The 12,561-nt window shown below is 31.9% G+C and overlaps 1 protein-coding gene across 1 annotated transcript in view; it reads left to right on the top strand.

Moving 5' to 3' along the window:
• The window catches only part of LOC123669649, an 82,904-nt gene that overhangs the window by 28,321 nt on the left and 42,022 nt on the right, over positions 1–12,561 (top strand). The window contains exon 2 of the mRNA XM_045603245.1: positions 6,431–6,575. Coding sequence (XP_045459201.1) covers positions 6,441–6,575 — 135 coding nt within the window. The 5' untranslated portion in view covers positions 6,431–6,440. The remainder of the gene's footprint in view (positions 1–6,430; positions 6,576–12,561) is intronic.

Below are 12,561 nucleotides of genomic sequence, written 5' to 3'. Positions count from 1 at the left end.
GGAATATTTATAATTTCGTAAACATACACCACATCCTGTCTCCGTTTACGGCTCCCGCCACAAATTCTCCATTAATTAGCTACGTGTTTCGATTATTTATAGGAAATTAAAATGTTTTGTGTCCTCGTAAAACCCGCTTCAAGGATTAAGTTTAAATTATTTAATAATAAGTTTATGGGGAAGTCAAGAAAAATTGATAAGAAAGGTCTTCTAAAACGAATAACAACGGCTAATAAGCAATACAGTTCTCCTGATGGTTGGCGATTACCGTAGCTTATAGACGTCTGCAACATCAGAAGCATCGAAAGCGCGTATCTGATGCTCTTCCAGACCATCTCCAGTAGCTCTGGCCACCTTACTCACCAAAGGCACATAATAATAAACTGAAAGCAGTATTATTTAGCTGTGGTCTTCAGACATATTATACAGCTCATAGTAAAACCTATTACTTAATAAGTTTAGCTGCACCGTACCGTTCTTACAGCGGGGTCTTAGTAACTGGGAAAATGTACAATCAAGTCATATATATTATCACATTATACATAATTTATTACTTAAATTTTATAAATATCAGCAAAGAGGTATTTATAGCAAAAAGTATCTATGGCAAACAGGACGTGTTATCAGTTTTTTTTATAATATTAATAAACGCGACCGCAAAATTTCGTCTGCGGTCGATTAAAAAAAAAAACAATCTGTTTTCCCGTTTATGCTTCCGTTCTGTACGCTCGACTGGCATGTTGCATACTATTGCTTTTGATTCGTCATAGTATTTGTGGCTAGTTTTATTTTCTACTCCTATTAATAAAAAAAAAAAAAAAATATTTTTTTTACAATTGTGCTTTATGTAACATGTATTTACTTTCTATTTTTTTTTAATTCGTATCGAAAATTCATCAGATAATGTTTTAATTTTCATGTTTCTTTTAATTATTTAAATTGATTCAATAATTTTATTCGCTCGCTAATGAAAAAAAAAAAACGATTTAATTACATCGACAAATAATAAAACGTTAGTATATGAATAAATAGTCAAGTAAATACGCATTATTAGATATAACTCAAAAAGTACTTGTGTGATGTCAATTAAATTTAAATGGGATTACATGACACGCACCAAATTTTGGTTAAAAAAATCGATCTACCCAGTCAAAAGTTTTAAGGTATCACACATAAAAAAATACAACTGCATTGTTAACCTCCTCCTTTTTGGAAGTCTAAAAAGATCTAAAAAAAAATCCAAAAATACATTATTAAATATCAAGTTAATTTTTCATACACACTATTTTTTCAACCTTCAAATGCCCAAGTTTCCATCGATAGTATAATTATCACCATAGATTGAAGCCACATGGTACGTCTCAATCAATGCCATAATGTACACTTGACACTTCTGTAATCAAATAGGATAGTGTGGCCACGGCATAAGTCAGCAATGATATAAGCCTTTGAAGTTGCAGAAAATATAGATACAAATAAAAAAAGGCTATGAACTATAACTAAAGCAACGCTCTGTCGGTCTGTGCGTAACATCGCTTCCCAGGGAAATAGTGATGCGTGCATCGCGTGTCGACTTACTCGATGAGAGAGGAAATCCGGGTGTATGTTGTTCTTCCTATTGGATTGAATTATATGTGCATATTATATAGTAATATTGTGTTCCAGGTTTGAGTTTTCAATTGCGTGGAACGGAATTAGATATGAATTCGATTGATAAACAACATTCTTGTTGCTTTGGTGATATTTTTTGTGCATGTGTTACGTTTATGTGCTTATGTACTTTATAAGTTTCTTTAAAGCCTTTATGTTTGTTATAATACATTACATTAATAAATTTTAAATGTTTATTTGTTGCCAAGTCCAAAGGTTTTCTAAAATATCGCTATAATATTATGAACTTGAATTTTATTGTTTGAAATAAATAATTATTTTTTTATTATTATTAATAATTGTTTTTTTCAGTAAATATACATTCTCGATGTCGACATCCGATATTTGAATGAAACAGTTGCGTGGTTCTGCTGATTTTAGCCCGCGTATGAAATAATGCTCCTTTGTTTCATTCGAAAACATGGCGCGTTTTATGGAAATGGAATCATGTTGCTTTCAAAACAAACCGAAGTAGGGAAATGTTTGTTTTAATTTAAAATGTTTAACCGAATTTTATGCAAGACATTACCAATTTTATATTAAAATACAGTTTTTTTTAAATAGTAGCTGCAGAGTTTCTTGCCGATTTGCATAATCTACATTCCAAATGGGTGGTAGTTTTACTTTTAACCATAATTAAAATTTAATTTTTAAAATGACGATTCGAAGATGCTTTTGAAGCTTGTTTGAAAAAATAATTTTTGATTTTGATTTAAAAAATGGAAGGTCATAAATTGATATTTTTTTTTGCGTTAGGAACAGACTGTTAATTATTATTTTTTTAAGAAAAAAAATCCATCTTGATTTTAATTTAAGTACTACAAGAATGAGGTTTTACATGTAAATATAATTATAAATATTAATTCAACTTTTTAATTTTCTTTTTGTTTAATGGCTTTCAATGGTGCTAAAAAGAGTACAGATCAATTCGCCAATATCACTTTGAATCGAGGATACACGAAGAAATTTAATTGGTGTGGTCGAGGTTGTAACCTTAATAGAATTTTTAGGACAGAGGTATTAATGATGAAAACAATTCCTTAGTAATCAATCTCGACATAGTTGTAGCACACGGACCGCCGAAAATAAAACGTATTGAATGCATAATTAAATAAACAAATCAATGGGCCTGGCCCAGCTGTGCGGTCCATATTCGGCCCAGACCATGTTCGGACTTCGACTGCCCACGTGTAGTCAATGTTATGTTTATGTCATGAGCGATAGGATTACGGGAAGTAATTTAAATTTTTTTCTGTAATTGATTTAGTTTTTTATAGTGTGCTTTAAATAAGGTTTTATATTACAATCATAAATAATATGTGTTTATATCATTAGTGCTGGCTGGTATTTTTTAGTTTTAATTGCAAAATATATATAAAAAAACTATCTAGTCCGATTAAGACTTTTATCTAAAGGTAACTAATAACAAGGCAATGCAGAGCTCGAGAGCCTGTGTTGTGACTGTTAAACAACAACTACTTAAATTAGGTTTTTTTAAATCTGAGAATCCTAAATCGATAGATACGCTTATTTCTTAGTTATATAATCAAGATTTAGCCTGTAATATCCCACTGCTGGGCACATGCCTCTTTCTTCATGTAGGAGAAGGATTGAAGCTTAATTCACCACTGATTTTTTTAAAAATTAGGATTAGACATTGTCAAAATTGTGTTTTTACTATTTAATTATACTTTATAATGATAATATTTGCATAAATAAAAATGGGTTGCTAAGCGCTAAACTGGTGAACGGCTGGACCAATTCTAGCCAAATTTTTTCAAAGTTTCTTATACTTTCTGATATTAAATTGTAGAATGTGCGCAGAAAATCGGAAGATATCCAAAAAAATATCCAATATAACGTCTGTTAGGTTATCTAGTATAGAATAAATAGTCTATAAGGGGTGCGTAATCAAGACCACAACTCCAAAACGAAAAGCAGAATCACTCCTTACCGCACCAACGGGTCAATCAAGAAGTATGAACGTTAGTCTTTGTCTTGTCATTAACGCGTTGACCTTTTTTGTATTTTATGATTCTCATTACTGTGTGAAAAAATTTTGTACGTATAAAACTCGTACTATGTGATTTTTATTTGATTAATACTGTGTTAAATATAAACATGCGTGCAAAATAAATTACATTGATTTAATATTTTGTAACTTAAGTTGATTACGGCATAATTTTGCTGTTGCTCTATTAGTCTGCAGTAATCTGTAGAGATGATCATCTCGTTCATCATGATTTCGCAAAATTCTTTTTATTCTTGTAATACAATTGTCATCGTTAAAACATTCACACGATTTGGACAAGTTTTTGCATGTAATTACCGATGTCATTATAGAAAATTGTATTTACAAAGTATTTGTCATAGAAATACGTGTTTAATATTCGTTTCATGTTTAGTAGAGGAAAACAACGTGTAAAATGTTTTGGACCATCATCATTTAATTTAAAATATAAAAGATGCAGGCTGTTCGCACATCTATACTAATATAACTTGACTTTGACTAGCCCGTTGGCGCAGTTTGTAGTGACCCTGCTTTCTGTTCCGAGGGTTGTGGGTTCGATTCCCACCCCGAGTCTGGGTGTAATATAAATATTTATTTATATATGTATTATTTATAAGTATGTTTATCGAAAAAAAAATATGTAGCTATATACCAGTCGGCTGTTACCTATAACACAAGCATTAAGTTGCTTACTTTAGGAACAGACGACCGTGTGTGTATTGTGTAGATATTTATTTATTATTATTTATATAAAGCTGAAAAATAAACGCGCCAGTGTTGCCCTACTGGTTCGAACTGAAAATTCTTTTTTTTCTTTGGTAACCCCTTTAACTAGGAAGGCTATTTTTCCCTCAAATTAATGCGTGTGAATCCGTGGGGCATAGCTAGTGACAATATTTGTATAGACTATAGAGCATTGAATTATCGAGAGTGAGTAAAAGTAACAAATGTATTTTTGGATACAACTAGGTCGGCAAATAACTTAGCGTACGGCTCACTTGAAAGTAAGCGATTCTGTAGCATCAGATTAGATTTAGAAGCATCGCATGCGCGTTACCGACCGTTTTCAAAAGCTCCAGAAGCTCTAGCCACCTTACTACAGGAACACAACACTGCTTGAAAGCAAAAGTAATTGTAGTAGTAGTAGGTAGTAAATACACTGTAAGGTGGAGATACTTCCAGATTTTGAGCTGGATGTGCCCTACTGTGACCTACCTCAGTTAAAGTTGACAAAGATAAACGATTTAATTAAAATTCAGGATACAAAATATACAAGTATACTAAAAAATTAAAATCATTTTTTCGTTATGATCATACATTTACTAAAATACAATAAGATTTACTATTACTATTTAAGGTAAATAGTAACATATTTATATGAGTCACCTGTCCATATATGTATTTCAATAAAAATCCTCGTAAAATCAAACGTCTCAGTTATTCCGGTAGCTCATCTCAATTTGTTTTGGACGCTGACTCAAAGGTCACGGCAGCCGGCAGATGTTCTTTGAAAATGCGTCACAGCCTTTACTATGAAATATTATTACGATTGTTGTAATTATATATTTTAGGTACGTCACGTTCGTACGTTTGAAGTATTTGTGTGTGTGTGAACAATATGGCATTTAAATAAGAAGTTATTTATTAGAAAATTAAGAATAAAAATTGATAATTAAATAATGATGTAGTTGTTTAATTGTTTAGTCATTCATACGGTAGATATACAAAACAGAATGGGATATATAAAAATACAATGTCTAAGTCACATCACCAAACATTAATACACTAGTGACCCCTGTCCGTCTACATTTTTACGATAAGTAATCACCAATATATCATATACTACCTTCTCCGAAATGCGCTGCATCTTACTCGTATGGTATAAGTATTATTCCGATCGGTTCAGTAGTTTTCGCAGTATAACCGAACAAACGCAGTAAACCGGCTCACACACACACACACACACACACACATACACCAGCCTATCGCAGTCCACTGCTGGACATAGGCTCACAAGTTCGCGCAATAAATGGCGTGAACTCACGTGTTTTGCCCATAGTCACCACGCTGAGCAGGCGGGTTGGTGACAGTACGGAGGGTACGAAACGTGTTAGGATATGTTCGATTTTATGACTCCGAAGTGCAGGTAGTGCGTTCTCAGAAGGACGAGAAGATCTTCACTTAACATGTGCGAAGCTCACGTGCTGTCGCAGTATTCTATCATCTTTGCATTGTCTCGAGAAGTTGAGACCTTCTGGGGATATCGTTAAAAGTTATTTTAATTGAGGCTATAAAATGAATTTTAGTTTCAAGTACTTTTTGTTGAATTCTTTTTCTTTAATTTAACTAATATTATTTATATACAAAAATGGAATAATAAGCGTTAACGAGTACATTTGAATGTGGGATGTTATTTAATATATTTTATAATACACTCAATATTTAATGTATGATAATGAAAAAAAAAATCGCTTTAATATGATAAATTATATCCTGACACCTCTATGACAAACCTAGATTTACTGCTGACACAATTGTACTGTCCGTAAGCGACAGAATACAAATATAGCAGTCACTAAACTAACGCAGTGTGTAGATTATTATTAGAATATTACTAGCACTTATTATTTCTACGGACTTCAATGTTTTATAAAGAATGTTTTCTCATCCACACCGACCTTCCGTCTCGTCTTCTTCTAAATAACACTGGTTTTATAATTCGTGATATCTTAGCACCATTGAAATAATGTTCTCTGTATTCTCCACCAGGTATCCAGGCATGTTGAAGCACGTGGCTGTGTCGCCTCACCGCGCGCGCGCCGATTCTGTCAGCCTCTCGTCCTCAGCCTCGTGCTGCAGCCTCGGCAGCCTTGAGAACAGGCACGACTCTGTCACCGATCTCTCTCATCGCACGGTGAGCCTATAATCTTCTAAAGTAATCAATTGATTCGTTTAAAACTATTATATCAGACAGGTTGCACGCATAACATGGAGTAGGGTGGCCAGAGAGAGATTAGAATGGAATAGCTTGGAGAATGACTTTGTCATTTGGCAAACTGACTTACAGAAAGTTAAGAAACACGATATGCGTGAATAATTTTTCCTATGTTTATATATCTATACACAATTATAAATCTAATATCTAAATAAAGGCTTTTATTATTATTATTATAGTTTAAAACTCTTTTTACCGGGCATTGATGATCTTTTTGATAAGGAAAAGACGCAGCAACATTGACAATTTGGTCGATGAAAATATAAACTTGATACGTGAACTGTGTAGTCTGACTATTATACTATATATTTATTAATGACATATATTTTACATATAATCAATAATAATAAAAAAAAGAGCTTAGAGCAGATTGTATGAAGATCTTTATTTCTATATATTTCAAAGAAGACCAATCATTATTATTAGATGTCGACAAAATAAGCGGCAATTAAAATTCGTTTTCGTTTCTCATGTAATTCAAGTGAACTGGCGATTTACACAGATATCATTATTTAATAAACCGAAATACAGCACAATGGCGTATTTGTAACACAATGGGTTTGGCAAGCGGTGCAAGAACGCATTTGAAGTAAGGACCCGTTTACTCATAATGGACGGGTAAATACAGAGGCCGCGGTCGAAATTACAGCTGTTTTAGTTTTTGAAAGTACATTATTAATTTTACAGTCATTGCATTTGTTTCTCGTATTATTCTTAATTTTAATGTGCTATTGTTGGGGTCAAAGGGTCAAATTTTAAAGGATGAAGTTATTATGAAATTTTTACAAGACGTCAAAAAAATTAAATTAAAATATTGAACAATTACATAAATATTATTAAATGTTTTACGCCGAGTTGCACGAAAAGAAATTAAAATTTAAGTAGTGATTAAACTAATTTAATCGCAAGAATTGTATGAAATTCTCGTGATTAAATTAGTTTAATCTCTACTTCAATTTTAATTTTGTTTCGTGCAACTCGGCGTTAGTCCAAAACACGAACAATGGTCATAGCAATTGGCGGATGCACTTGTGGTCGCGGTTTCGATCCCCGCACGTGACAAATATTGTCAAATATGTCCCATACGGACGTTTTTCACAATTTGAATGTTTGTTTGCGTCGCGTGTCTTTATAAACACCATACAACAGGATTCTCAATCCAGTAGACTAACAATAAAACTATAATCGTATACGGCGACAATTTTTCTCTTCGTTTGTGCTTGTGTTATCATTGTGCTTGTATTGTTGCTCATGTGTTAACGTCGACCCTAACAAAACTGCGTGTATCTTTATAATACAGATGTTATTAGAAATAGGAAATGAAAATATGTGGTAGAAATAGTTAGAATTATTTTTTTAAATATTAGATCGTGTATAGAAGTGACGCGCGACGTTATTACGTCGGCTTCCGTTATACGAAGAGTCCCTTTTATCATTATTTCCGCTTCGCAATGATTATTTATAATGTGTATGTTTACTTTAGTTATATAACTTAGCTTATCTGAATACTAGATGTCCGGTGCGGTTTTATCTGCGTTGTCGATTTGAAATTTGTAGATAAACCGTTGTTAACTCCTCCGCCTCTACAAGGCTTTAGAATTTATTTATTATTTTTGTATGTTTGTTATATTGTACATAGTTCAGTATGTCGTGTGTTATAAATAAATTAACTATTCATATTCAGGAGACAAATAAGATACGTAGAGGTATTAAATGTTATATAATTAAATAAAAAATTTATAACGCCTCACATTCAACGGCTACTAGGATTCACTCTTATATCGGGGTTCCGAAAACACACATAATACACAACCACAAGCATCTGTGCAATACAAATGCACACCATGTGCGGGGTTCGAACCCGCAACCGCAACAAACCAGTGCTGTGACCGCAACGCTAACTCGTAGTAATAATTTCTATTGTATAATTATTTGTTAGAGTATCATCGTAATCGCTTCTCGCAACTTAGATCTTAAATTACAATAGTCCAGACATGTCAATCAAATATAGTCATAATTACCTCTCGCTAAGAGCGAAAGTTTTATAAACTAACTTCACTTTCTTGTTACTAATGACTGCATTTCCTTTATTCTTTGCTATTATGTTTTTACCATGTTTGAACCATCGTGAGAACATAAAGGCACAGCGTCAGGAAATGATAGAACGGTACTGATACGGTTCCATATTTGTAGAAAGAGTGAACTTGACTAAATATAATATCAGTAGCAGTACAAGTGACAGGCGACGGCATTTTTAAAAATATAATAAGCACCATACTTCATCACTATAAACCGTAGAATGAAGTAAAAATCAAAATCAAAATCAAAAACAACTTTATTTAAATAGGTCCCAAGAGCACTTTCGAAACGCAATTTACAAAAATTAAATTTGAAAGTGATTAATTAGTTTTTAAAAGTAAAGCCGATTCGGAATATAGATTCTTCAGAGAAGAATCGGCAAGAAACTCCGCAGTTACTCTTTTGAAAATACATAAACTGAGTTTTAGTACAAAATTAGTAATATCTTGCATGAAATACAGCGTTACTAAGTCCACACATCTTTATCAACTATGTAATACTGCACCGAATAATACGCTTTATCTATTATTTTTTTTTAATAAAAACTTTAAATACGTGGAAAAAGTTCAAATTTGAAAGTTCTGATATAAAAAAAAACAAAACAAATACAAACATTCCTACCACAGCAAATATCTTTATGATACAAACATTTGTTAGTGGTAGAGATTGAAATGCGAATAAAAGAAAAGAAAACAGAGAGTGGAAAGTAGGAGAAATAAGATTTTTAATTGTTCTTCTCAGCAGAACTTACGGTACGTATCCAGAAGCAGCTTCAATTACTTGTAACTTTATAATTACGATTCAAGTTCTTTTAAAGCTTAATACTAATAAAAATATTTGATTTTTTTCATCGCATTTAAAGCAATTGATCACCCCTTATTTACGTATATATGTGTATTTTTCTTATCAATGATATTAAAGTATAGGGTTCCGAATTACTGAATCTCGATACCGCAACCGATTTTGATGTTTATCACTTCAGTAATGGGTTGCAATTTTGTCTAACAACGTGGTCTATGTAGGTTAAAATATTTGCACAAACAGGTCTCCTTGACGTTGAATTGACTTTGCATTTTTTTTTTACATATATTTATTGAAGCTTTTAGATAACGTTCGGATATAACTACTAGTTTTTTTTGTAGTTATAACGGTCATAGTAATGTATAAAAATTTGATTTTTTTTGCCGATTTTCCTAAAACACTTTAAAATATACAGACTTGTAACAGAGTGTAGTAAGACAGCTTTAGTTTCTAAGTTTAGTTCTCTTCAGGGACAAATTCTTAAAATAGTTCTACTTAGAATTTTTCGATAATAAAAGTTTTATAAACAGAGATTTAACGCGAGCGAGCACTCAGAAATACAATGAATTTAATTATAATAAAGTGACTTTCATAAAAACAATATGATCCCAGCCGGTACGGTTCCCAGCTGGAGAACAATCGAGAAATCATCCGTTATCTCAGTCGGCCATCTTTAATTAATATGGCACTTTGGGTAATATGGCGTCGAACAATGCCGAAATCGTCTCATTGTCGTCAGTTCTCATTGCTTCAAGGAATGTAATGTCGAGTTAATTAAAAAAAAAAAAAAAAAACAGTTGTCATTATTATAATATTTGTTCAAGTATTATAATTTTAATTTTTATATTTTTCGAATCTAGAAATAAATACTTTTTATTTATGTAATTAGTCAAAGTGATATGTTAAATATAAATTATACCTAGTCGTTTTTATTTCGATAGTATGATGTATGTCGTGAATGCATTTAAAAATTACAGGAATTTCTGAAGATTTAAACCCGTGTTCTAACACGCGGCTTACCACGTAATTACTAGTATTCAGTATATTTACCCATACTGACCACAAGCTACGCAGTAAAATATTCTAAGACTGCAAATATGATCTCAGGACCAACAGCGGAAACGTCGCTAGAGCATCATAATTAAGAATATGTCGTAATGACGTTTTTTTTTCTCATAAATACTACCGTTGTTCCTAACGACGTCATGAATACAGAGAAAAAGGTTCCATATTTGAACATGTTCTATTTAGTGTAACAAAAAAAAAAAAAAAATTTGAAGTAACTTTTTATGCTGTATTTTTAAACGTGGACGATTACTACATAAAACCTTTTTGCTTAAAACCTCATAATTAACGGCTTGACGTTAACAAAATTAATCTTACATATAAAGACAATACAAGACAACTTCCTCAGCCCGAAGGTTGTTTGGTAGAGATCGTTTTTCAGCGATAAGACCGGCGATCTTTCTGACGATGATTCGCCAGCATCTTTTCCCAAACTATATAAATTTAATTACCTACTATATTGTGTACCTAATTATTATTTATTAACCTTTATATATACCATATAAATCATACGTTCTTTTACTGATGGTTAAAATTCTCACACGAAATTATATGTATACGAGTATAGACACAAAATAAAAGTTAACGCTTTATAGAGCTTTTTAACGCATTGAAGCTGCTAACAATTTTAATTAACTTTCAATAAACAGTTAAGTTCACATTATTCTTAACAAAGAAGCTCCCAAGGCTTCATTATGAAATGCTATCGAAGATGTAAAATAACGGCGTTTTGAGATTACTGTCTGACAGTTTTATAGGCTGACAGTTATAGGGTATTGTATATTTCAAAAAAAAAAAAAAATTGCGATTTCTGTGACAGTTAATTTTCGCGATTTTCTTCATGTGAAAATTTTATTGTTGAAGAGTGTCTTGTAGGGTATTAGTCTGTATATGGCTAGGTCGATTGGTATAGTACCATATGTACAAAAAATCAGTAAATACATACTTGCTAAGTGGTTCCTATAAACGCGTTTTGATCAGTAAAAACAAGATTTGCTTTTTTGTTAGTGCATTAAGATTCTGACCTAAAGGGGTTTATATAATTCTATAAATAAGAACCGCTATCTGTCATTTGCCTATTTCGACGCTAAATCTTTAAAATCGTAATCAGCAAACAATGAAATAATTTTATAAAACACGCATTATACAGTTTACAGTTTTAGTTCGATTAAAACAGTTATTTATTGTTAATAATTGATTTTCAAGAGAGATTAAAGAAGGAGTTCGATGACCCTCAAAGTCAAAACTAACATCATAAACAAAACGCAGACAAAGACGCGAGCGTGCACTTTTAAGAAACAATAAGAATATATTCCGTTATTACACAACCAAAAACAATAATCATCAAATTAAATGAACGAAATCAGTTTAGACAAAACGAAATAAGTATAGACTGTTGGGTATTGTCATTAATATTTATACTTAAGGAGGAAATTTGTTTAGTTGATAAGTTGTTTGTTTAATCTAATTTTTATACTCATTATTATTATGTATAAATTGCTTGTGTTTGTTCTTGATTTTCGTATACAATATATAATTATAAATGTTAACAATTATTATATCATAATGTGAAGTAGTAATATTATTCTCATTTTTAATCAGTATTTACATTTATTTCATTCAAGCTAATCTCAGTAGTGTTTATTTCTAAATTAGTAAGCCTGGTTTCTGGAAATTTCCCCATTAGTATTAATGATATTTAAAAGTATCGTCAATTATTATAAATTTGTTTTGGATGATATTATGTGTTACCAGTCTCTACCATAGCTAAACTAACACTTATTTTTTATATAACTCGGCAAACAAGCGTATGGCACACCTGATAGTAAGCGATTACGTAGCTTATAGACGCTTGCAACACCAAAAGCATAGCAAACGTGTTGCCGATCCTATCCCCAATACCCCAGGAGCTCTGGTCACTTTACTTACCATAGGAATACAATACTGCTTGAAAGCAGTA

The sequence above is a fragment of the Melitaea cinxia genome, chromosome 3, assembly GCF_905220565.1.
Source record: "Melitaea cinxia chromosome 3, ilMelCinx1.1, whole genome shotgun sequence".
Classification (NCBI taxonomy): Eukaryota; Metazoa; Arthropoda; class Insecta; order Lepidoptera; family Nymphalidae; genus Melitaea; species Melitaea cinxia.
This window is presented reverse-complemented; position numbering and strand designations above follow the sequence as displayed.